The 26,864-nt window shown below is 34.0% G+C and overlaps 1 protein-coding gene across 1 annotated transcript in view; it reads right to left on the bottom strand.

Annotated features, from left to right (window-relative positions):
• LOC132558744 (low-density lipoprotein receptor-related protein 4-like) overlaps positions 1-26,864 on the bottom strand; it is a 43,754-nt gene that overhangs the window by 13,717 nt on the left and 3,173 nt on the right. Inside the window, exons 3-20 of the mRNA XM_060223340.1 lie at positions 16,787-16,912; positions 16,377-16,496; positions 12,449-12,571; positions 11,921-12,046; positions 10,114-10,233; positions 8,979-9,092; positions 8,479-8,484; positions 7,816-7,929; positions 7,291-7,542; positions 6,741-6,971; positions 6,176-6,332; positions 5,526-5,743; positions 5,142-5,318; positions 4,745-4,870; positions 3,515-3,723; positions 2,709-2,896; positions 1,991-2,192; positions 738-927 (exon numbers count right to left, since the gene is read on the bottom strand). Coding sequence (XP_060079323.1) covers positions 738-927; positions 1,991-2,192; positions 2,709-2,896; positions 3,515-3,723; positions 4,745-4,870; positions 5,142-5,318; positions 5,526-5,743; positions 6,176-6,332; positions 6,741-6,971; positions 7,291-7,542; positions 7,816-7,929; positions 8,479-8,484; positions 8,979-9,092; positions 10,114-10,233; positions 11,921-12,046; positions 12,449-12,571; positions 16,377-16,496; positions 16,787-16,912 — 2,799 coding nt within the window. The remainder of the gene's footprint in view (positions 1-737; positions 928-1,990; positions 2,193-2,708; positions 2,897-3,514; positions 3,724-4,744; positions 4,871-5,141; positions 5,319-5,525; positions 5,744-6,175; positions 6,333-6,740; positions 6,972-7,290; positions 7,543-7,815; positions 7,930-8,478; positions 8,485-8,978; positions 9,093-10,113; positions 10,234-11,920; positions 12,047-12,448; positions 12,572-16,376; positions 16,497-16,786; positions 16,913-26,864) is intronic.

Here is a 26,864-nt window from a genome sequence, read left to right as displayed (position 1 = left end):
AAATGCTATTTTATGTTTTTGAAACACATCAATAAAATAAAATATTATTTTCAATAGCAAATTTGTATTAACTATTTCACTGAGGATCTTGATAAATTGCCTTCCATTGCCTATTATATCAACGAACATTGGTCAAAATAATGGTTACCACATCATTAGAAAGGGTGCAACTTTTATTTCGGTGTGGCTAATATGTTGATCATATAAAAATGGCTTTGCTGCTTATAAACCTGTGCAGCTTATAACACAGAAAGTACAGTAAAATTGTAGGTTTCCACTAGACTGTAAATGGCTTCCAAGTAAATTCATATGTTTCCTTTTAGCAATTTCAAGATTTCTAGATCAAAACTTCAATACAGTCTAGATGTTGTTACAAAATACTGTATAGTTGGTAATATTTGAGGAAAATTTAATTTTGCCTTATTCAACGTCAATAAAGATAACACAAAATTAAGTATCCACGAAGCATTTCTATAATTAATGAAAATCTCAGAAAATACCTGTTATACCTGTTTACAACAACACTTGTTTATAGATATGTGCAAATTTAATACTTGTGAAGTATCACAAACCAGGACAACCGCCAAATATTGGCAGAACGAAATTTATCAACTATACAGTATCTGGTTTGAAGTAAGATATCCCCACGGATATGACATAAATTTCTCATTTGTAGAATATATGGATGTCTACTACTTGCTCAAAGTAATATAGAGAATTACATGAAAATGACTTACTTTTCTGTTTGGGTTTGTGGAACATACGAACGTCCATTACATGTCCGAGATTACTACGAAGCGTCTTGCGACTGGATCCGTCAAATTTGTTGGCCATGTGGATACCCTTATCAATCCAGTCAGTCCAGAAAATCTGGTTGTTGTGCAATGCCAGACCAAACGGGCGTGGCAAGTCCACAGCAATAATTACCTAGACAATACAGTAAGGATGAATAAGTTATTACTGTTATGGTCAGAACGGTTTAAACATCAGTAGCTTAAACCTGTCTCAGACTTAGATCCATGAAACATCATACAGCCTATGGAACATTAATACATACTCAACCCCTCCCCATCCTTAACCCCTAAGGATACAACACTATCTAGTCAAAAGCTTTCCAAATAAAATGACCTTTGTAACTTTTTTCAACAGTATAAGACATTTTTGTAACATTCTCTTTGGTCTTCATATTTATGACAGTTTGTGATATACAAACAGGTTTTGCAGAATAGTTCCTTTTTATCATACTTTTTTACATGGTCAGTGGGCGAGCATAAAGCTATGTCCACTAAGCCATACATGGTAGCCATCAAATAGGGGTCATAAACCAGAGGTCAGCACTCAATGGTCAATCTAACCTAGCCACTTAAGAAAAAAAATTTCAGAAGATGCCATTTTTGATACAAGGATGATGTATGACAAGATGTCAAATTTGTTGTCTTCTGCTTACCTTTGCTTCATTTCTTACAAAAATGTTCATTTGTTGATGAAAAAAGTTTGGATTTTGAAATAATGTGTTATTTCTATATAAGCAAAAATAATTTTGTAAAGAAACATCATATTTAACTGCTCAGAAAGTAAATATAAAAAACTGCAGCCAGTCAAACCAATTTATTGCCCCTCATATCTGTTTTACGTTTTTTATTATTAAGGATAATGTTGATGAGATACATAAGCAAACAGCTTCACAGCATTGTGTAGAGAGTCATGAGCATCATATACAATGTAAATAGATATATGGTGATGAAGATCAGCACTTGTATATTGATGGAACACAGCACTAGGTATCATATTTGAAATAAAGGCAAAAACACATTCTACATTGAGCATAGGACATCAACAGTGACTTTTGTAATCTACTGACATCAGTATTAAACAAAGGTGGTTGTGATAAACAGATGCCTGGAAATACATCTATGAGCGAGGTTTTTTTCTAATGAGTGTACAGTTTAAAGTGATATTTTTAGACCCATGTCCCCCAAATAATATGTACCTGTCGTTCCAGTCCCTCTGTCGTAGCCGATTCAATCATTTTACGTCCAGCATCCGTCCAGTAGATTCTGTTCCTCCTTTGATCCAGTGCTAGACCATTGGGCCATGTCAGGTTGCTGCTAATCAGAGCGTGACGCCCTTTACCATCCATGCCTGCCTTCTCTATCTTGGCATTCTTACCCCAATCAGTCCAATACATGAACCTAAATAAGATATATATTATATAAATCCCATCAGAATACTCTCTGGTGGAAGATTCTGCTTTAGAAAGGTTGTTTGATAGATGTTCCAATAACTTTGATAATATGATAATGTGTAAACAAGTTCCACAAATAGTGTCATTATCAGATTTCAACAATGTAAACAAAAAACAAAACAAAAAAATACCAAACAATTAAAGCAACTACAATATAGTGCAATGTCTGACAGCATCAAAAGCACTAAGATTTCTCTTCATAGGAAACAACACATATTCATAAATGTAAGTGTGTCTCATTACACTGCATTATATCTTATAATATAAATAATATATATTATTTGTATTATAAAATATAATATAATATTTATATATTATATTATTTTTATATATACAAAATAAAATATATATAATATTTTATATTAAGTTCCTTAAACAAGACACTTATTCAGATGTTTAAGAAAATGACCAACTATTTGAAGATTGCAGACCTATCATCATTCATTTCTACAGTGCTTATTACCCTTTGTTTGGGTCGACGATGATGTCACGTGGTTGATCAAGACGTTCCCAAATCAAGATACTTCGAACGGTTCCGTTGAGGTTTGACACTTCAATGACATCTAGTTCAGAGTCTGTCCAGTACATTTTTCGGCCCAGCCAATCAACAGCCAGTCCAGTGGGGAACTCCAGGCAGTTACCCACTACCACCTTAATAGGAAATAAGAAAATATTGTATTATTGGCCAATTGTTCATGATCTCTGTAGGATACACTGACCAGACAATGGACTCGGACAGGTGTTATATTGATACGGACTCGGACAGGTGTTATATTGATACGGACTCGGACAGGTGTTATATTGATACGGACTCGGACAGGTGTTGTATTGATACGGACTCGGACAGGTGTTGTATTGATACGGACTCTGACAGGTGTTATATTGATACGGACTCGGACAGGTGTTGTATTGATACGGACTCAGACAGGTGTTGTATTGATACTGACTCTGACAGGTGTTGTATTGATATGGACTCGGACAGGTGTTACATTGATACATATATCAATGATGAGAAAGATTACAATAACATTTCAGTTCCAGAAAAATATCTCTTGATGAACCTTGCACATATTCGTGTTTAAATATATACCTTGACAACATTTTGACAATTCACAGAAGCATTTTCATTTCCAAAATGAAAAGAAAATGGATGACAAGGTTTTACTGAAGTTTTAAAGTTTTGCACATCAAGTCTTGGAGAAAAGGAAGAAAACAGAGCATAACCAGCAGTTTCTTGAACAGATGAACAACCTGATTTCTCGGTCTTACCTCCTCCTGAGATCCATCCCAATGAGCCCTGCTGATAGTATCAGTTCCCGTGTCTGTCCAGTATATCATGTCCAGGGAAGCATCAAAGTCCACTCCTACTGCACTGACAACATTGACCAATGGGATGACCACATCAGTCTTGTCCGGTGTGTCCATGCTGATGCGTCGCAGGTCTGATCTGGTAGAAAACACCAGGAAATTCTCCATGGCTGAAAAGTATTAAGGAAAAACAATATGTAAGACATCAGTAAACTTACAGGAAACAGAAGTTAAGGTAAGGCTGAGTTTGTTAGTGACAACCTAACTCAATTGAATTCTGCAGACTCTAATAACAAACATTAAAACATTAAAATACATGTAGATATGTATACATATTTACAAATAACAATGGAACCAGTCTAAATGTTTTATCTTGAATTTGAACCTGTTAACAGTTGAGATTGGTCAGTCAGGTAGCACCTTCACTTTGGTTTTCCTTGGGTACGATTGTTTCCCAAAGTAGGACCCCTTGAATGCTTCCATTCAGGCGTGTGATTTATTTTAATTTCTTAACAGATGCTCAATGAGATAACTCAAACTTACATGTAATACCAGGTAAATTAGATCAAAGAACTCGCCTGATACATACTGTTTACTGTAAACATGTACACTATACTGGTATAGATCCCTACATGCATGATTTATGTATACATGTGTGTCTGTCTTAAGACAGGTGTTGACCCCTGGGACAGTAAATACTCACCCTGTATACATGTGTGTCTGTCTTAAGACAGGTGTTGACTCCTAGGACAGTAAATACTCACCATGTATACAGGTGTGTCTGTCTTCGGACAGGTGTTGACCCCTGGGACAGTAAATACTCACCCTGTATACAGGTGTGTCTGTCTTAAGACAGGTGTTGACCCCTGAGACAGTAAATACTCACCCTGTATACAGGTGTGTCTGTCTTAAGACAGGTGTTGACCCCTGGGACAGTAAATACTCACCCTGTATACAGGTGTGTCCGTCTTAAGACAGGTGTTGACCCCTGGGACAATAAATACTTACCCTGTATACAGTTGTGTCTGTCTTAAGACAGGTGTTGACCCCTGGGACAGTAAATACTTACCCTGTATACAGGTGTGTCTGTCTTAAGACAGGTGTTGACTCCTAGGACAGTAAATACTCACCCTGTATACAGGTGTGTCTGTCTTAAGACAGGTGTTGACCCCTGGGACAGTATATACTCACCCTGTATACAAGAATGTCGGTCTTTGGACAGGTGTTGACCAGTGGGACAAGAACAGGAATAGTCCTCACGATTTGGCAAACACAGATGACTACATCCTCCATTGTTTAATCCACAGTGATTTTCAACTAGAACACAATTACATATATAGATATATATTCATAAGGTTGATCCCTGTTGATACATTTCCTCCTTAAATTATGAATATGTATAAATTAGATCCCTATAAATCTGCACAAAATTGATCAATATTTCTATATTTCTTGATCATTTTCAACCACTGAAATATTGATAAGTAGAAACTACAAGTATGCGACAAAAATAAGGTACCTGTAATATAGAGGTAACAGGATGGATATACAGATATGTAGAAACACCAGTTATGGGATGGGTACTCACACATGGGTTGTCTTTGTGGGTGGAAGGTGTGGATATCCATGGGGAAGTGGAGACGATTGCGGATGGTTTCCACATCATTGCCGGTGAATTTATTGGCCTTGTTTATACTTTTGGTATGCCAGTCTGTCCAGTATAGTTCATCTTCAAACAAAGTCAGGGCGAATGGGTGGGGTAGTCCTGTAAATAAACTACTAGTATTAGTACCAATGTTAACCAAGGGTTGAGAAAACTCTGCTCACATCACACAGAGGTAATTGATTATTTTTCTCCAACCTTTTTTTAAAGTTAAGTGTAAAAATACTATTTAAGTAACAACTTGATTTCCAATGGTGTAAATAATAAAAAAAAAAAGATATCAATTTTTAAATGTATGTGGACTTTTACCTCGATCTATAACAGTGCGTCTGTTCTTGCCGTAGAGATCGGAGCATTCTATGACATGGTGCTTGGCATCTGCCCAGTAGAGCTTGTCAGTGGCGTAGTCCAGAGTGAGACCATTAGGCCAGAAAAGTGATGTGTTCGCTAATACCATTCGCTCAGTTCCGTCCATGTTTCCTCGCTCAATTTTTGGAACACTTCCCCAGTCTGTCCAAAATATCGATCTGCACACACAAAATAAATACTTCGATTGTTTCTAATTATTTAAAAGAATCTTAAAGCACATTACTTAAATCCAAAATCAAAATTTTGTTCCTAACACAGGAAATACTAAAACAATAATAGTATTGTAAACCCTCTGATTCTCTAGATCAATTTTGTAACCATTTATTAGTCCTATTAAAAGCCGTGATAATTTAGCTGTTACAGTAAAAACAGCATTTACCTGTAAGACAACTCATCCCAAAAAAGTTTTAAACAACATTTTTTCTTCCAATCTTTATCAAGCTCTACATTTGAATATTGGCAGAATGAAATCTTTATTCAGTCATGTGATTAAAACTCTTAACTTCATATTTTCATTTACAAACATCTGAAACATCCGTTCTGAAGAGAAGTATATGGGCTATTAAGAAAGTCTTACATCTCTAACTTACCCTTGACCAGGATGTACTACAATGGCCCTTGGCTTTTCCATCTGGTTCCAGAAGAGAACCTTGCGATACTTTCCTTCCAAATCTGTGACTTCAATTGTAGATGTTCCTGAGTCAGCCCAGAACAAAAGATTGTGTTCCCAGTCGACCGCGATCCCACCTGGAACATGATCACAAGTCAGAAATAAGGGACCTCAATGACACAACACAATATTCATTATGGTTGGTGACAGGTTTTTGTCTCCTTGACTCGTCCTATCTCTAGGCATTGCCTCATCGCCTAAAGCCAGTGTTCTGGTGACATATATTCTCTATTCTGATAAGCACCAAAAATAGGTTATAAAAACTTACAAAGACTACTTGTTTGAAAAATTGAAATATTTTTATTTTGTTAAATTTTTTTTTAGAAATACTGATTTAGATTGCTTAATTATTCTTTTTAATACAATTAAATTTAAATCAAATATTTGCATTAAGCATTGATTAACAAACAATGATGAAAAGAAAAGAATTTAACTTATTTCATCATTTCAAGTAAAAGGGAGATAACTCGAGAACAAATAATTACCTGGACTCTCCAATCCATATTTGACTACATCACGAATCTGACTGCCATTGATGTAAGCCCGTTTGATCTTGTCAAGAGCAATGTCAGACCAAAAAACCAGTCCTTTTTCATGATGGAAGTCCAGAGCAATAGCATTTGGTAGACCTTCTAAGATGGAGTCAAACTCGGACTGGTCTGGCAGCAATTTACGTATGTCTACTCGGTTGGCAAATATCAGGTATGCCTTACCACCTGAAATAGGGAACAAGAAGCTAAGTAGTCAACACTTTTTAATTTTTCAAATGGTAATGGGATGAAATATTTCTTAATACATTTTACTTTACATCAACACTGGGCATATTTAAGAATCATTCATCTTTGCTACAGCCTTACGGCCACATTTATCTGACTTGAGTTTATACCCCTCAACACACTGACAAGTGTAGGATGGTCACTATAACTGTATGGTATCTTACCTCTAGCCTTACAGCCACGTTTGTCTGGCTTGAGATTATACCCCTCCACACACTGACAAGTGTAGGATGGTCACTATAATTGTATGTTATCTTACCTCTAGCCTTACAGCCACGTTTGTCTGGCTTGAGTTTGTACCCCTCCACACACTGACAGGTGTAGGACCCCGGATGGTTTTGACAGATCTGGCTACAAGTGCCTTCCCAGCTACATTCATTCAAGTCCTCACAGGTTTTGCGGTCCTCCTTCAGCTGATAACCTAGCTTACAGGAACAGTGTGGTCCTTTAACAGTACTTGTACAGAACTGTTCACAGTCACCGTTGTTGACGTTACAGGCACCAGGGAATTCTGCAAGCAGTAAAGAAATCATAAGTACTCATAGTCTAAGGCTAGCTGGGTGCTGCAGTGGTAACACATTCGCCTTTCATAAATGTGTCAGGGGTTCAATTCCCCAAACTGACAGGGAAAAGTAAGGCGTCATGTCATACAATGTATGACAGTATATGAAGGGAGATAACTCTACCACAATTTATAAGTATACCAGAAACAGATGCAAGAAGGAGGGCTATTGAAGCAAAAATTGTGAAGAGAAAGTTGATCATGAGGAAAGATTCAACTTACCACAGTCTTCCTCATCAGAGTTGTCGCCGCAGTCATCAATGAAGTTACACACTTTCTTGTTTCCGATGCACTGCTTATTTTTACAGAGAAATTGTGCAATCCCACAAGCCCCCGCTGTCAAAAATATATATGCAAATTTCAGTATATACATTAAATATGACATTGAAAAAAAAATTTAAATAGAAAAAACTTTTTGATTTTAACTTGTAATTATATAAAAAACTAAAGTAATTGATTACACCCATCAGAATCAACGACACATATTTCGATCTCTTTCTACGGCGATGCCACATTGGATATGACACTACAAAGTCATGACATCACAAAGGAAGCCTTCAGATAATCACATCTCCACTCGGCCAAATCACGCGTATGTCATAACAAAAATTTATGTACTGTAAATTTGCGGGTATAGTGCGCACTCGGGTAATTGGTGTTATTACACAGAGGACAGGGTAGTTATTTGATAAATATTATTCATATCATGATAAACCATCAAGTCGTATGATTCCAACACTTTAAGATTCTGTTACTCACTTTTCCCATTGTTACAGTTGCGTTCGTCAGAGTTGTCTTTGCAATCATCGACGCCGTTACACACTAACTTGTTAGCTATACAGTTATGGTTCATACATTGGAACTGTCTTTTACCACATTCCTTACTGTTAGCTATAAACAGACAAATTGTCAATATAGACCAAGATTATTTACAAACCATGCACATATCACTTTAATTTACCCTTACATCCAAATAAAGTTTCAATTCTTTTCAACCAAAACAAATAAAACAAAAAAGTTTCGTAGTATTTATGGATAATGAGTTTTGAAAATTGTTTTCTAAAATAACATGATGTGGGAATAGTTTTATCATCATTAGCCTCAGGCTTTCAAAACTATTTATACATCAAGCACAAGGTTATGTGCACAATCCTACGAAAAACTGATACAACATAAAATTATCATTTTGGTAGTTATTTTTATCACTAACATGGTTAAGTCAACAAAACTTCACTAATTCTTATGTCATTCTTTATCAGTATCAGAAAATATCTCCAAAAAAGTAACACCAAATACAGGGTGTATTTTCCATCCTTAAACAATTAAGGTATATATATACAATGTTGCCAAGGAAAATGAAAAGTAGAAAGTCAAAGTGTAGTTACCACAGCCACGTTCGTCACTGTTATCTGGGCAATCGTAGTTACCATCACAGTGGAACCTTTTTTGTATACATAACCCTGTATCACAACGGAACTCTTCTGTCTCGCACACTGTGGCTGAAGAATAGAACGCGAATCTGACTTCTATGTCTATAAACTTAATCTTACCTACATAGGTTTTTGTACATTTTCAATTTAAAAATATAACTATGCTTTCTTGAAAATAGGAAATTTCAACTATATCATGATTTTCATTCAGTTTTTGAACCTTACTGAAACAGAAAGTAAATAGGGGCTCAACTCCCTGATCATTTTAATTTTTTAATAAATCTGTTGAAAGGTTCACAATTAAGATACTTTACATAAAACAAAGCCTTCTGTTCCAAAAGCTTACATCCTCAACTCCCTCGTCTTTTCTATTTTTGACTTTATCTGTTATAGGGTTCACAAGATACCTCGTACAAAGCCTTCTATTCTAACAGAAATCAAGAGTGAACTTTGACTTTTGACCTTGACCGATCAAATATCTAGGGTAGAATATTATGGTGTGAGTATAAATGAAATCTGTCAAAGGTTTCAAATAACATTTCAAATAAACCAAATGGATGCCTAGACATTCGGATGTAGAGGCAAAGTGATTATTACAAATCGGGGATATTAATTAATATTATTAAAGAAGTATCAATTATTATGGAACATATCATCTCCCATTTCCTTGGAGGAAAATACAATATGATTCATATATGAAGTCAAAAGTTGGTAATCAATGGGCACCCTCTCAGCTCTAGGGCAAAGTCATATCATCACGGGTTCTATATTATGTTATTTACTATTTCTTACATAGGATTAAATAGGATTAGTGCAAATTGGCAGTTTTTTTTCTACATCATTTGATCCTATAGGAAAGAGACTTAATATAACAGCAACTTGTTGGATAATTATTTCATATTTTTATATTAAAAAAATCTAACACTCATCTTCTTCAATTTTCTTAAGACAAGACTTTATATACTCCTTTAAAATACCACCCTGGCTACACCTATGTTATATAATTCTTACAGACATTTCTTGAAAAGAAGTGAAAATCACAAGCTTCCAAAAATTAAATGTAGACATCTGTGTATGTACATACAATGACTGCAGTTTTCTTCATCAGAGCGATCATCACAATCTATATCACCATCACATCTCCATTCTTTGTTGATACACATCGTGTCATTACAACGGAACTCTTCATCTTTACACTCAGAAAATAGGGCTGAAATGTAAGAAGTTTATAACCATATTAGCATGTAGGTAAAAAAAACAACATTCCTTCATCTCCTTCAAAATTTAGCAATCTGACAGAGCAATTTTAACCGTTTCCTAGTACATATGTACTTGGCATTTATGGTGGCTGAAATTGATATCCAATGAATACATGAAATCTGATCTCGAGTTTGGCTTGGTAATGAAAACAAGATTTTGGAAAAAACATATGAATGGTATTATACTAAAGAACTTTCAAGTTAAATCTTACATCAGTACAATGTACTTGCTTAAATTAAGTTTTACTTCATCATATTATTCGGATTCATAATAACATGCTAATGTCATATTATTCCCAAAAATTTTAAAAACTTAAAAATTTTGATATCATTAGATTTAAAATATTAATGCAGGAAGATTACAGACTATTCAAGATCTATATCTAGACTCATAGAGTATTCAGTTTAAATCCCATGCTTAGATTTTAAAATAAAATCGCAACAACATATAGCAAATGCATTTATTTAGATTTGTGAAATTCAATCCATTTAAATTGGGCAATTTAATGACACAACTATTTCATACACAAAAGAATGAGAAATAGTTGTGTAACAAAAAGGGCTTTCCATTAGGAGTTTTCTGGCAGAAGTAATACATTGCTACCGAGTCGGTATCCAGTTAAAATGACATTATGAGCTGCTTATATATTTCAAATGAGATAAATGGCTTTTGATAATGTGATTACAAACGTTTGAGAAATTCTATAACTGTCATAAAATGAAACAAGAATAAATGAAAATTGCAAAAATTTGGTGAAAAATTAAATTGTTATCGTACTTTTAAAGCATACGCCAGACAGGTAAACACAATCTACTGCCTAGGAGGTAGATTACATAGGATATTAAGTGTACCAATTATTTTTCATTGACTTAAGGCTATATGCTACCTAAATGTGACGGTGATATCCATTTCCATTAATAAAAAAAAAACATACAATAAAAACAGTCGAGCATTTTTATGCATGTTGAAATTTGTTTTGCACTTAAATGAAGAACCTTTTGAAAGGAAACAAGATTGAAGGCAAGCAGTGCTGACAATGCAGTAAATCATTAGTGTTGTATACTATATACAGAGTGTGTTTTAGTACCAGTATATATTGGTCCAATTGTGGGAATATTTCAACAAATACATGATAACTCAGTAAAGTGTAACTATAAGCTGACAATGTATATTACACTCATATTCTATCTTATCAAAATTTGGTCAATTTTAAGTATCTCTAATCATTTTTTTTTCAATATACAATGTTCACATGATGATTCATACATGGAATATAATGATTTTTAGAGCAATATTGGTCCAATGTTGTAAGGATAATTGAAAACAGTTAATTTTGCTATTAAAAATACAAAAACAGAAATTGATATGACACTGATATCATAATCCAACCACAGATATAACCTGTTGTATTTAACTTTACCTGGAATAATTAAGTTAAACAATCTCACCATACATTAGATAATGCTCAAAGCTGGATGTATAGACCACAACTACGAGTTTTAAACTGTAACAATTTGATGACTATTTTCCTAAAACAACTGGTCTATACCATATTGACTCGATTGTAATCTGTATCATAAAGAGAGGTTAACATGATAGCTTATTCTGTCAAATTATAATGTCTGTAGTATATATACCACAATCAGCCTCATCCTCCCAGTTTCCACAGTCGTTGTTGAGGTCACACTTCAGACGTTTCGGGATACAGGTGAAGGAATGTAAACACTTAAACTCATCTTTCCCACAAAATAGTTTCTCTTTGTCTGTAAAAATAAAAACAATAACACTGCTGCTGTAATTTCATGATGGACAGACAAAGTATGATGAATAAATATATTTTGTACAAATGTTTATCAGAATCTTTAATTAATACATTAACAGCCATCTAATCACATTTTCATGGTCACACATATCTCATAAGTTAAAATAGAAATTACTGTAAGAAGAATTTACAATTCAAGTGGACAGCCTTGATATTTCATTTAGATCATATACAGACATGAAATAGATGTAAACATTCTATCTATAACTATCTATCTATAAAACTATCGAAATAATTCTACAGCACACTAGATGTGTGGGAATGGGTAACTGACTGACAGATATAAGATGTAAGTATATATTTACGAGGAAACAAAACAAAAGAGGACATGACAACAACTTACTGCATTTCTTTTCATCAGCTCCATCAGTACAGTCAGGATCTTTATCACAGCGCCAGGACTGTGGAATACACGAGCCATCCCCACACTCAAATTGTTTACTACTGCACATCATAACCTCCGTCACTAAAACAAAGGTCAAAGGGTAATAATTATGACACTGAAACAAAGGTCACATGATGATACTTATGTTATTCAAACAAACATATCATGTCATTACCAAAGTAGCTAAAATTGTCACAGTGGTATTACCAATGTCCCAGAAAATAAGACCACATGACATTTCTTTTGTTGCTGTAAAATAGACCAAATTTTTTTCCCCCTCACTGGAAATAAACAAGGTCACATGACATTCTCTTCATCGCTGGAAACAGATAAAGTCAAATGACATTTCCTTTATTGCTTGAAATAGATAAAGTCACATGACATTTTCTTTATTGCTTGAAAAAGACAAAGTCAAATGACATTTTCTTTATTACTTGAAAAAGATAAAGTCACATGATATTCCCTTTATTGCATGAAATAGATAAAGTCACATGACATTTCCATTTATTGTCTGAAAAAATAATATCTCCTAGAAAACCATATGCTGAAGTATTTGACCCAGACCAGAGTTTGTTCACTATCAAAAAGGCTCATTTAGAGTACATGTAGAGTATACATATCTTCACAAATACAAATGCATTAGAGATGAAAAGCAGAATTTCAAGAGAAAAGAGTTTTCTTTTTTTACATCTATTTCTGGTAGCTGTATAAAATGTCAAGAAAGAAACTGAACAGTATATTCTATGTTATCATTGGCAACAGAAACAAGCAAAAACTCCTCAGTGTTTGTCTAGATTTCCTCCAGACAGTTAACACATAGTTCTGATGTACCCTAAAAAGCCTGATCTGGTTTATAAGATTTAAAAAAACATTAACTGTACAAGCAATCAAAGAGTATAAAAAATAATGATTTATATCTATACAAACAAGGTTTATTTGTACCGAACCGAAATCTGCTCTGACTTCGTTTTCCTTGATTTGATGAACTAAAGTAACTTGTGACCTTCAAGGTAATGATCTGTATGTATGTGTGATTCATTAAGTCATACATCTGCATGTAACAAAGGTCATTATTTATTCCAATGCCTCCACTAGGATTCGAACCCCGGACCCCTGGATCCAACTAAAGAGAAGTTCTCTCTAGCCGAGTGGTGTATTGCAGTTTGTATTACACTTGGGTTACATATTCCTCTCCCAGGAAATATCTCATCCTTAAGTTTCCAGGAGATACTGAGATACTTGTGAAAGTAATGCTAATTATTCCAGAGTCTCTACATGGGCCCCAATATATCAGGTCATCTACTAGGATTTGAACTCAGGACCTCTGGCTTACTAGTCTGACAACCGATCAAGAGAAGTTGTTTTTATATAATGTTTTTATGTTTTCATTACAATTCTATATGTAATGCAGTATTAATTAATCCTCCCTAAGTAATCATATGAAATACAGTCTACAGAGAAACATTTGACCAGGGTTATTTTCACCTGCCTATCAAAATGTTTATCATCACCATGTAAGCATAATAGCATTCATTTCAGCTTTAACTTCAAGCTTCACCGTTGTTTAATTTTTGTCTCATGGCCCAAAAGTTAAACTGAGGCAAAAATTTCATGTATACAATACATGTAGTAAAAAAAAACCAAATGGAATCCCATGTAAATGTCTTCTCCATTTCTTTACTTGTTTGAATTTCAAAACCAATTAAAATTTTCAATTAAACTTTTTTGCACAAAATTGTATTCTAGGAAAACTATTTTAGGTTTCACATTTTTTTTTTTTTTTTTTACAAATTATCAACAAATCCATCACCTGAAGCAGTTTAAGAATATGTAATTAGTGATAGAGTCAGAGAGATCAGTGACTTTGACGAATACTTGACATCCAATTATAAGCATGGTTTCTTTGCATCTAATTTTGCATTAATGACAGACTTTACACAACAGTTAAATAGACCATATATTACCTCTACATGTTGTATTTCTGCAAAACTTCCATTTCGAGTAAAGAAAAATCAATCATTGATAAATAGTTAATGTTTACAATTGATGACATTCTAAAGCTATATTGAAATCAGAAGAACAAAGGATAACAAATTCTTTTTTATTCAAATATTTTGAATTGAAAGATTTTATCAATGTCTTGCCAAAGTTCCTTAATTTATTTTTAAAAGTTGTGAAGTTGGAGATGATTCCTTTATAAACCAGTACATTATAATCCTAAGCCTGCGTGTTCTGCCTCACATAGAATTGAAATCTGACAGCTCTCAAAACTGATGGGGCAAAGCTTACAATTACTTCACTACAGTAAGTCACAAGGAGGTTACACCGAAATTAAAACTCGGCAGAGTCTTATCAAACTATCAAAATCAATTACTTTCAACTTCTGTTACATGTGAAGTTATGTAATTCTGGCATATATGTGCCACAGCGATAGAACCTCCGGTCGTATATCACTAACTTAAAAACTCCAATGATATATTACCACACAACCAGAGATCATCTTATACAGATAACAGCTCAAATTGAAAACAGACGTAATTCTATCCAAAACCTTATACAAATGTATTACGTATAAATAATTTTTATTTCCAAGATGTTTGAAAATATATCATCAACATACTTGTAACATATCAGAACAAATGACAAAATCCATAATCTACAGCACCTATAGGGAAAAATCGTAGAAAATCGTAGAAAATCTCTGAAAGGATTTTAAGAAAGAAGAATGGGACAGGTTTCTTTCATTGACACTGTTGTAATAAATTTAAGTATTTGGCAGCATGCACCCTCAGACACAAAGATATCGGAAATAGATTTAGTGGAATCTGCTATCGCAAAACCGGTAATGATGACAATTTTTAAACATTTATCTATTAGAGCCATACATTCTTTGAGAAACACTGCAACAAAACATGATAATGTCTCCAAAGACACGAGTGCCACTGATCCTACATATATAAATTTCTCTGTACAATTTAATATGATACTATTGAGTAAATATGAACCAAATGTGTTGACAGGTTATTTAAGATATAAGAATGATTTGGATCTGGATGCAACAGGACTAGATGGATGGAGACTGTAAAAACTGTACATGTATCATATACCCCACCTCCCAATCAATTAAAAGACAAGACAGTATAAAACCCATACTTGATACTATAGAAATAAAACCCTGAGTACCACCTATGATGCCTGAAAAATAATTTTACTGTACACATCATTAACTTTATCTCAAGAGGTCAGCAACTCAATTTTCTGGAGATACTGTAAACAAAATTTCTTTAAAGATCAAAAAAAAAAAAAAAAAAAAACACAGGTAATGAAAATTAATTTCCAGAGTTAACATTCATTGTTTTATGACAATTACTACTTTACCTGCTGTTTAGAGTGAATCTACATACAGGGTACAAGTGGTTATAACATGTTTCATAAATCTTTGGTTCAATTTGGTCTCAAGGAAGATTTATGCATAATTAATTCCTGTGAGTGTTTGATTACAAAGAGTTCATGTTTGGTAAATAAAGCATTTTGATGACTATGCCAGGAAGAAGCAAAAATTGGTTGTTATAGACAAGTGGCCACAGGTAATGACTCGTTTGACTATGGTATGATATTGTTTTTCAAGAATATTTATCACTTCAGCACTTATTTTTAAGGGCTATAACCATCTCAACAATTATGTTTTAATTAACACCTGAAGTCAGCTGAGGCCTTTACAGAGATCCAACACAGTCTGAATGAGGAATCAGGATAGATTCCAATCGCACTGGGAGTCTGAAATGGATACATCTTAAGCTTCTGTGTTCACAGCCAACCTCTTTTCTACCTACTATTCCAAAGTCTCTTTTTTCATATTATGAATTTTTTTATCATGATAACTTACAGCATTTTTCATCAGAATTGTCACCACAGTCGTTGTCATGGTCACACCTCCACCCCGTAGGCACACACTGACCGTTGTCACAGCGGAACTCATTTTCATCACAACTTCCTGTAGAAATAGCTACAAAACAAAACACAGGAAATGTCTTATAACTGAAATTTATCTTAAATTCTCTTATGTTTTCAACTTCACTGTGTAAAGATAGGCAGGGACCGACAAAATGCTTTGAAATAAAGGGGGTCTTTGAGTTATACAAGTACAAGAAAGTGAGGTTCAACTGTACATGTGCAATTTCCTATTAATTAATTGATAACTTTGTGCCTTAATATTATTCTTAAATCATTGTAAACCTTTACCACAGCATTTTTCATCTCAGAAAATTGTTTGAATCAGGACATATATGAACTTACTACACTTGAGTTCATCGCTGTTGTCCCCGCAGTCATTGTCACCATCACATATCCAGTCGTTACTTATACACCTGTCATTGTCGCAAGGTGAGTGATTGGCTGGACACGTGGGCGTCGTCCCAGTGACTAAAATACAACCAATGGTAATGATAATAACGATAATTACATAACTCGTACCTATTGCACTTTTAATAATGGCATTCTTTGTTCTCGCTGTTTGAATTGATTACTAACAATTATAGCATTCTTGGACAATTAATTGGTCCAAATTGTATTAAGACGGGAAGATGAGGATCATTTTCTGCACAAATTACTAATACATGCCATCCATTTTATGAACATCTGCTTTCACCATACAAATTCATTTGGTAGAGTACAGTGTCCTATAACTGTCAATCTATGACCAACATCTGTTCAACTTCAAAAATAATATCATTATTTTTTGGTCTATATGAGAATGAATATGCAAGTTTTAAAAGCTTGTCTTAAGGGTTAGATCTGCCACCAACAAATTATAGCACGTTGCAGCTTACTATCAGCAGGCCTATCAGCTTCAAACACATGAGTGCATATCTCACACGCTGATAAAAAGATTTTTTCATCAAGAAAGCAAGGATATTCAGGCAAAAAGATCCTTAAATTTTGAATTTTGATTGGAATTCGGGTTGAGTTAACAGCTGTGTTGAAGTTTGTGGGGGCTGAGCATGCCTTTTTATTTTGGTTCTGAAAGATAACTGGATGTTTTTATAACTTAAAGCCAATTAGGAGATATTTGTAAGAAAATGTTTTACAAGCCTATAGAAAAGTCTGGTACATTTTGTAAAGGAAAAGCCAAGATTGGCATGTATTTGATGAGAGCTAGGATAGTGTTTTATTTGTATTTATCAGGAGAAACGGACATGTTCTGGCACACAGACATACAAGAACACACACACACCAGCACATCTCCAGTGAATTCTTGCAGCCCTAGTGGTATATCAGTAAACTTTTAGTACGTTTTGAAGGCATTAAATATACATTCAGTATGTTCTGTAGTACTCCATGCAGTATTCTTTCAGTGTGTTTACAGACCCTGTGCAGTACAGTACAACTTCAGTATATATGTTACACTACCTAATACACAGTATTCTTTCAGTGTGTTTACAGACCCTGTACAGTACAGTACATCTTCAGTATATATGTTACAGTACCTAATACACAGTATTCTTTCAGTGTGTTTACAGACCCTGTACAGTACAGTACATCTTCAGTATATATGTTACAGTACCTAATACACAGTATTCTTTCAGTGTGTTTACAGACCCTGTACAGTACAGTACATCTTCAGTATATATGTTACAGTACCTAATACACAGTATTCTTTCAGTGTGTTTACAGACCCTGTACAGTACAGTACATCTTCAGTATATATGTTACAGGACCTAATACACAGTATTCTTTCAGTGTGTTTACGGACCCTGTACAGTACAGTACATCTTCAGTATATATGTTACAGTACCTAATACACAGTATTCTTTCAGTGTGTTTACAGACCCTGTACAGTACAGTACATCTTCAGTATATATGTTACAGTACCTAATACACAGTATTCTTTCAGTGTGTTTACAGACCCTGTACAGTACAGTACATCTTCAGTATATATGTTACACTACAGAATACAAAGTATACTTGCAGTATACTTATGCTTAGTATGCAGTATGCTGCAAAATTACCCTAGTACTTTACATTATATTCAGATGTTTAAGTTCCTAAAGTACAACGTTATGGCTTCAGTAGGTTTTCAGTTCCTGGTACATTGTATTCAATACCTTGGACAAGCAATGGCATAATACAACGCATGGTTTTGTAGCACAATGAATGATATCTTGCCAATTGTTCAAGTACTATGATTAGATATCCATCATAGATTTATATAGATAATAAAATCAGTTCTGTTAAGGTAAAAGTAAATTATCAATATGTATGTATATCTCTTGACACTACTAGTCAACAAGTTATTGTTGAATGCTGGAACACTGTTTGATCATTGGAGCTGTTCCGCTCAGCAAGCCTCAATATGAGAGGAAATATACATATGATGACAATTCCAGAAACCATGGTACATGTACACTTACAATAACCTCAGTCTGCCATGTCTTATCTGCATTTCCTGTGCCCACAATACATCATTTAATTGCATTTACAAAGGATAGAAAAAAAAAATGGATGTCAGAAAAAAAAAAATGAGAAAAGTTGTTTAACAGCACATGCACGGTTCAGGGGGAATGTAAACTATTTAATGTTTCAGAAACAAGAAAAGCCGGAAATCCCTTGAAAGACCAAAAATGATGGTAAAACGAGTTGGAAACAATAAAAGAGTTTCCCCTCGAGATAAAATAACAGCGATTATGATCATCATGATATCCACAGACAACCTCGACGCAAAAAAACACTTTAAGCTTGGGTAGCTATCTGATGTGAACCCTGTTCTGACATTTCCAACAGTGTAACTTTTCACTCCATCTGAAAAGTGATTTTGGCTGTTCATTATTGGTGTATTATATTCGTCAACAGGGCATTCGTTGTGGGAGATGCCTATCAGAGAAAGCTGATGGCAAGCATCAAAATAAATACCTTGGTAATACCTTTTTTCATCTCCTTTATGACTCTGTGTAATTAGTGTTAATGGTTGTTTTCAATCTTCTCTGCTATAGGGTTATGTCCACAGTACCATAACCTTCAATTTGAGCACACCAACTACCACTTAAAGACTACAGAGCCAGGATTAATCATGTGGCCAATTTTAAGACACGGTATGTGATCAAAGGGTTCTGATTTAGTTGTCCAGTCGGCCCAATAAAGAGGGTTTACTCTGAGATGGAAGGCCAATCATTACTGTATTGGTAACAATGTGAAAGGCGTGTGAAGGTCAAATCTATCAAAAAGTTTTGAGTGTTCATGGACAAAGAATTGTTATAAAACTGATACAAAATTGTATCAATGATATATATGTAAAGTTCTGAAGATTAAATGTTACTTATATACTGTACTTCAAACATGACAGATATGTGAGGGTTCTGATGAAGGTTGTATATAATGGTAACCATGACAGCCATGTGAGGGTTCTGATGAAGGTTGTATATAATGGTAACCATGACAGACATGTGTGGGTTCTGATGAAGGTTGTATATAATGGTAACCATGACAGACATGTGAGGGTTCTGATGAAGGTTGTATATAATGGTAACCATGACAGACATGTGTGGGTTCTGATGAAGGTTGTATATAATGGTAACCATGACAGACATGTGTGGGTTCTGATGAAGGTTGTATATAATGGTAACCATGACAGACATGTGTGGGTTCTGATGAAGGTTGTATATTACTGTAACCATGACAGACATGTGAGGGTTCTGATGAAGGTTGTATATTACTGTAACCATGACAGACATGTGATGGTTCTGATGAAGGTTGTATATAATGGTAACCATGACAGACATGTGTGGGTTCTGATGAAGGTTGTATATAATGGTAACCATGACAGACATGTGTGGGTTCTGATGAAGGTTGTATATAATGGTAACCATGACAGACATGTGATGGTTCTAATGAAGGTTGTATATAATGGTAACCATGACAGACATGTGTAGAACCTACAAAAACATGCAGTGGTAAAGAACTTCAAAAATGCTGCATGACTCATAGTTATATGTATATATTATTCAAAATTGTTCCAAATGAAATTAGACACAATTAGGAAGAAAGACACATTTTTCTGCTATATATATTTTATTTTAATCATCATAACTACTGAAACATTCAGCAGATATTTAGATATATCAACCATCCACTTCAAATCCATGTATATTTTCTCTCTTCTGACATGTTATCAAAGTATAGACACTTGCATGTGCAGACAAATTTATAAAGGCGGATATTTGTTGGCATTCTGATGACAGATGGCTTGTAAAAGAGCTCCACCCTTCCCAATAGAAAATCTGTCTATCTGAGGCCCCCACCCTCCAACAATGAGACGTCCAATCTGCCCAGACCCCTGTGAAGGGCACCAAGGAGATAATCTTTCATATCAACATTGATATTGAAAGGTTCTTGTAAAAACATCCATGACAGGTTTCAAGAAAATCATAGAACTGTTGGAATTAAAACACGCATAGAGCATAACACTGCTTTTTCAGAACTGAATATATATAGGTTTAAGGAAACTCAAGACTGAGTAACTTATGTTTTACAGTAAAGATATATCAGTAATGATTTATGAAGCTCTATTTTTAGTATAACCATCCTTTACTTATTTTTATTTTTGCTTATGAAAGATTTCATTGTAACTTGGAATTATTCACTCCTTATTCTTTGTACTGACATCAATTTTTTTTTAAAGTAAATGATCGATGCATGCTATGTTTATATCTTAAACTAACATTTTTGTCTTTTTTTTAAAAGATGATGGGAATGTAAAAAATTTCATTCCCAAACTACCATCTAATGCTTAAAATACTTTAGAAAATGTCTAAATCTGAATGGAATAATTCTGGCTTACATTATACTGAGAATGGAATAATTCTGGCTCACATTATTCTGAGAATGGAATAATTCTGGCTTACATTATTCTGAGAATGGAATAATTCTGGCTCACATTATTCTGAGAATGGAATAATTCTGGCTTACATTATTCTGAGAATGGAATAATTCTGGCTTACATTATTCTGAAAATGGAATAATTCTGGCTTACATTATACTTAGAATAGACTAATTCTGGCTTACATAATACTGAGAATGGAATAACTCTGGCTTACATTATATGAGAATGGAATAATTCTGGCTTACATTATTCTGAGAATGGAATAATTCTGGCTTACATTATTCTGAGAATGGAATAATTCTGGCTTACATTACACTTAGTATAGAATAATTCTGGCTTACATTATATGAGAATGGAATAATTCTGGCTTACGTTATATGAGAATGGAATAATTCTGGCATACATTACACTTAGAATAGAATAATTCTGGCTTACGTTATATGAGAATGGAATAATTCTGGTTTACGTTATACTGAGAATGGAATAATTCTGGCTCACATTATTCTGAGAATGGAATAATTCTGGCTTACATTATTCTGAGAATGGAATAATTCTGGCTCACATTATTCTGAGAATGGAATAATTCTGGCTTACATTATTCTGAGAATGGAATAATTCTGGCTTACATTATTCTGAAAATGGAATAATTCTGGCTTACATTATACTTAGAATAGAATAACTCTGGCTTACATTATATGAGAATGGAATAATTCTGGCTTACATTATTCTGAGAATGGAATAATTCTGGCTTACATTACACTTAGTATAGAATAATTCTGGCTTACATTATATGAGAATGGAATAATTCTGGCTTACGTTATATGAGAATGGAATAATTCTGGCGTACATTACACTTAGAATAGAATAATTCTGGCTTACGTTATATGAGAATGGAATAATTCTGGCTTACATTATACTGAGATAGGATATAAATACTGAGATTATATTCAAATTTTATGAAATTGTAATAAAGATACAATTAGGTTGCAGCTTTTGTATAACAACATTATGGTTATAATTGACAGTAATTATCAAAGAAGCTAGAAATTTAGGCATTCATGATAAGAAACAAGTTTAAGAAGGAGAATTCATGGACTGACAGGTATCCAAGAAGTTATTTAACCCTCACTTATCAGTCATCATACACTTTATTGACAATTGTGTTTGCCTGGAGCAGCTGCCATTAAACAGAACTGACTGCAATGATCAATAGGAAAACATTATGATTAGTTGACAAAACATATAAAAAATTGCTGTATCATGAAATTCTTATACCAGTATGTGTTCGCCTTACTTCTAATATGTAATGTTAAATTTTACAATATGACCAGGCACCTGTGTAAAGATGTAGAATAAAAAACTCTTTGAAGAATGGAAAGGGATAGTAATAGTTCATTTGAGCCAGCTAAAAATGCTGAAGTTGACAGAAGGATAAAAAAAAAAGAAAATTCCAGTGTCAGTCATAGTAGAATTTTAACATTTTTTGGGTATAGTTTCACACATGAGAGTTGAAAACTGAAGCTCTGTTAGTGAGATAAGGAGGCACATTATAAACACAACAACCAGCTAAATAACTCATTGTTTTTAGATCACAGAGAATAAAACACTAATGGCCTGACATAGGAATATTTATAAGGGTATCTTAATGGCCAACTTCACTAAGGTCACCTCAAGACCTTGACATTATCATCCTTATTCACAAATCCCAACAAAAAGTGGTACAGATGTGAAGATGTATGAAAAAGGTATATATCAGATATACTGTATTGGATAAAGTCTTTCTACTTTGTCATATTTTCCATTTTATCCTCATAACTATAATTTAATTTTTTTTCAAATTAATTTTATAATGATTAAGAATAAACTGCTGTAAATCATTCTGTTGACCCAGATTGAAGTGTGCACATTAACCTTATCTGGAGTCTTCATGTGAAACTAAAATAGGTGAAAATCAAAGTAAAATAGATGATCAGAGAAAACCAAAGTAAATAGATGATCAGAGAATCAAATTAAAATAGATGATTAGAGAAAATCAAATTAAAATAGATGATGAGAGAAAATCTAAGTAAAATAGATGATTAGAGAAAATCAACAGTATTTCGAGGAAAACCTCTTATGTCATTCAGTCCATGTATACCTTCAATATCCAAAGATTTGAACTCTTATAATAAAACTGCACATATCTCAGTTAAGAATGAGCTCCCTATCCAATCTACCACTCAACCAACCCAAACGAGTTTTGACTAACCTTCATAACCCACTGCACAACTCAAACAATTTAAGCAATTTTTAATGACCCATTACTACCAACTGCACCAGTCAAACAACCTAAAAGAGATATGACTGCCATTCAAATCCCACAGCAACACTAACCAACAAAACTTCTGCCTACCCTTCGGAATACCCATTGCAACACTGTGAGTGACAACAAAAAGTTAAAAAAAAAAGAGAAACTTTATTCATTTTACAACAGTTGTGAAATAAGCTATCAGCTTACATTAATTACTGTCGTTGGCCCTGATGGTTGACAGGGATCTTACTTTGGGTGGAAACGGAAGTACCCGTGGAAAACCCACATGGTCAGGCAGGTGACCCCATACCTTTTCACATCCGTTACCGGAATCAAACTCCGGACGGCTAGATGAAAGGCGACTGTGTGAATACCACTGCGCCACCAACCTCAATGTAAAAGAGGTTTGTCGGCCCTTTCTTACTTAACACAGTATCATAACATCAAACAGTTTTCCTCACTCTGCTACATGCTATAATCACTGCACCAATGAGGCTCCAAAAAGTTCTGGTCTATGTCTTTGTTAGCCAATGTCCCACTCAACCAACTCAATAAACATGTCAACTAAACCTTACTGTATTTTCCACAAAACCAAGGGTTGTTTTGCCTAACAATTTCTACACAATGTAACACTATATCATTTCTCAAGATTAATTTTGGCTAGACTGCGATTTACTCAACCAATATGGTCATTCTGATCAAGGTCAATAACAAATGGCTAGGGTTTGTCATTTGTGGGTTTATAACCAAATAAATAACAAGAGCCATTTTGAGGTGAAGTATCCTTAAAGTAGATGGTACCCTTCTCATTGAACAACATACTGAGGTCCATCGCATGCTATCCAGATCAATAAAGGTAAAAGTATTCCTTGAAGACACAATCACAATAGCATAGACAGATAGGTTACTAATATAAACTCTCTGAGAACACCATATACAAGTAGGAAGTCCTGAACTACATACTAATGCACCATCTTAAATTTAAGTATTCAAAAATAAATATTTTGATATCATATATAAACTTGTGATAATTCATCACTCACAAATACAGGTAAAGACGATTATAATTATAATTATATCTAACATAAAAAAAAATGAATGTGTTAAGTCACATACCATAACAATGAAGAATCTTACACAGGTGTGTATCACCTGCTAACGACATCACACTAAGTATCAAGAAAAATGCATATCTATAAAACTTTCAAGCTCCCCCATAATAAACACTATTTTTAATGAGAATAATGATTACAAGGTATATACAGGTGGTCTTATGTGAATGTTTCAGATTTTTGATTGTTAAGATCCCTACAACTTACTGGCAACTTCCCCGATATATTTTTAGACTGACATCTATCTACAGCTACGTATAGCTGATGGATATCATGTAGCTGTCTGTTTGTAGATATAAGGTGATCATCTGGTCAATTATTTATCAAACCCTTCTGGAGCACGTGGTTTTATATATTAATGGAGGTTTCAAGATGACTTTTTCTTATTTTGCTGACTTCAAAAAATTTCCAGTTTCTATCATCTTTGATATCTGATTTTGTGTTGCTGAAATTTATCCATATTACATATATACTGTATTTTATTGTATTTTCTACCTATTAATGAGTTTTCCTCCAGGAATCTCATAGATGTAGTTTAAACTCAGTATATCTATGCATGCAGTGATGTCAGATATATACCTATATTACACATATGTACAGCTGGCTCATCAATTTTAGAATGGCAGTTGTCTAAACCTTCCTAAGACTGATGTAGTGTTTTGAGGTACATTAAAATGTCTTTGTTCTTAAAATTTGAGTAGAAAGAGAGTGGTGTTAAGTTTGATTCTATAAAATTCATCTTAAAATTTGTAATCAGAGCTAATATCTTCCTTTCAACAATGTAAAGAAACTGAAATATAGATCATTTCATCTTGTCATATGTAAACACCTGGTATAAGCCAATATGATATCCATTACAATTAGAAGAAATACTAACAGGTGCTTTTTATCTTATTGTTCTGTTTGTAATAAGCCTATAATTAAACTTTTACCATCAATATCATTGTATCTTTACCCCTCCATACACCAATAGGTGGTAATAATCCCCACAGGAATCGTGTACCATCAATATGATTGCACCTTTACCGCCCCCCCCCCCATACACCAATGGGTGATAATCCTATAGGAATCTTGTACCAACAATATCATTGTATCTTTACCCCTCCATACACCAATAGGTGGTAATAATCCCCACAGGAATCGTGTACCATCAATATGATTGCACCTTTACCCCCCATACGCCAATGTGTGATAATCCTATAGAAATCGTGTACCATCAATATGATTGCACCTTTACCCCCCATACGCCAATGTGTGATAATCCTATAGAAATCGTGTACCATCAATATGATTGCACCTTTACCCTACAATACACCAACAGGTGGTAATAAGGCTATTTCCTGCTATTGTCTGAATTACATAACTGTTCTAGAGACTCTACAGAGACAAGTTACACCACTGATCTATTAAAGACCTTCATCATTTCTATTAGCAGTATTTACCAGACAAAAGGCCCATCCATACATACATATATCTCCATTTAGATAAAACCATGCTATCCATTATCCTATAACAACGCTCTCTCCAGAATTTAAATAAGAACTGCTGTATTGGCACCCAGTGCAGGACTTCAGTTGAATTGAGTTATTTCAACAATTAGTGAGTAAGATAGCAACAGGTTTGAAGAATGATCTGGGACTGTAAGGTTTTCTTATATTTCATAAATATTAGTTAAGAGACAAAATCTTACACATGTGTCCATGTGATATGAAATTTATCCATCTAATTAAAGAAGCTGATATATCTACTAAAGACTAACCACTTAACAAATTTATTTGAATCCCAGTTATAAAAAATTGGAACCAAAAATTACTTCCATTTAAGAATCTTCTGTACTATAATAATGTCTATATAACCCCGCACAGTAAGATGTAAACATCACAAAAACTTCCATGAAAGTAAATCTTACAATCAACATTGTGATGGACAACATTCTAAAATTCACAGAATTTAAGGGGAATATACAGTGTGCTTTCTTAATTTTTTTCCAAGTGTTTGATATTTGACAAGCGTTGTAGTACTTAAAATTAGACAATTCATAAAATTATGGCACTTTTTAAGACTTCAAACTAATTCTGGTTGACTCTCGTTGTTGTT

The sequence above is a fragment of the Ylistrum balloti genome, unplaced genomic scaffold (genome assembly GCF_031769215.1).
Source record: "Ylistrum balloti isolate Yb309-2 unplaced genomic scaffold, AGI_CSIRO_Ybal_v1 Utg370820, whole genome shotgun sequence".
NCBI lineage: Eukaryota > Metazoa > Mollusca > Bivalvia > Pectinida > Pectinidae > Ylistrum > Ylistrum balloti.
The sequence above is the reverse complement of the archived record's forward strand: the minus strand, read 5'-3'. Positions and strand labels throughout refer to the sequence as shown.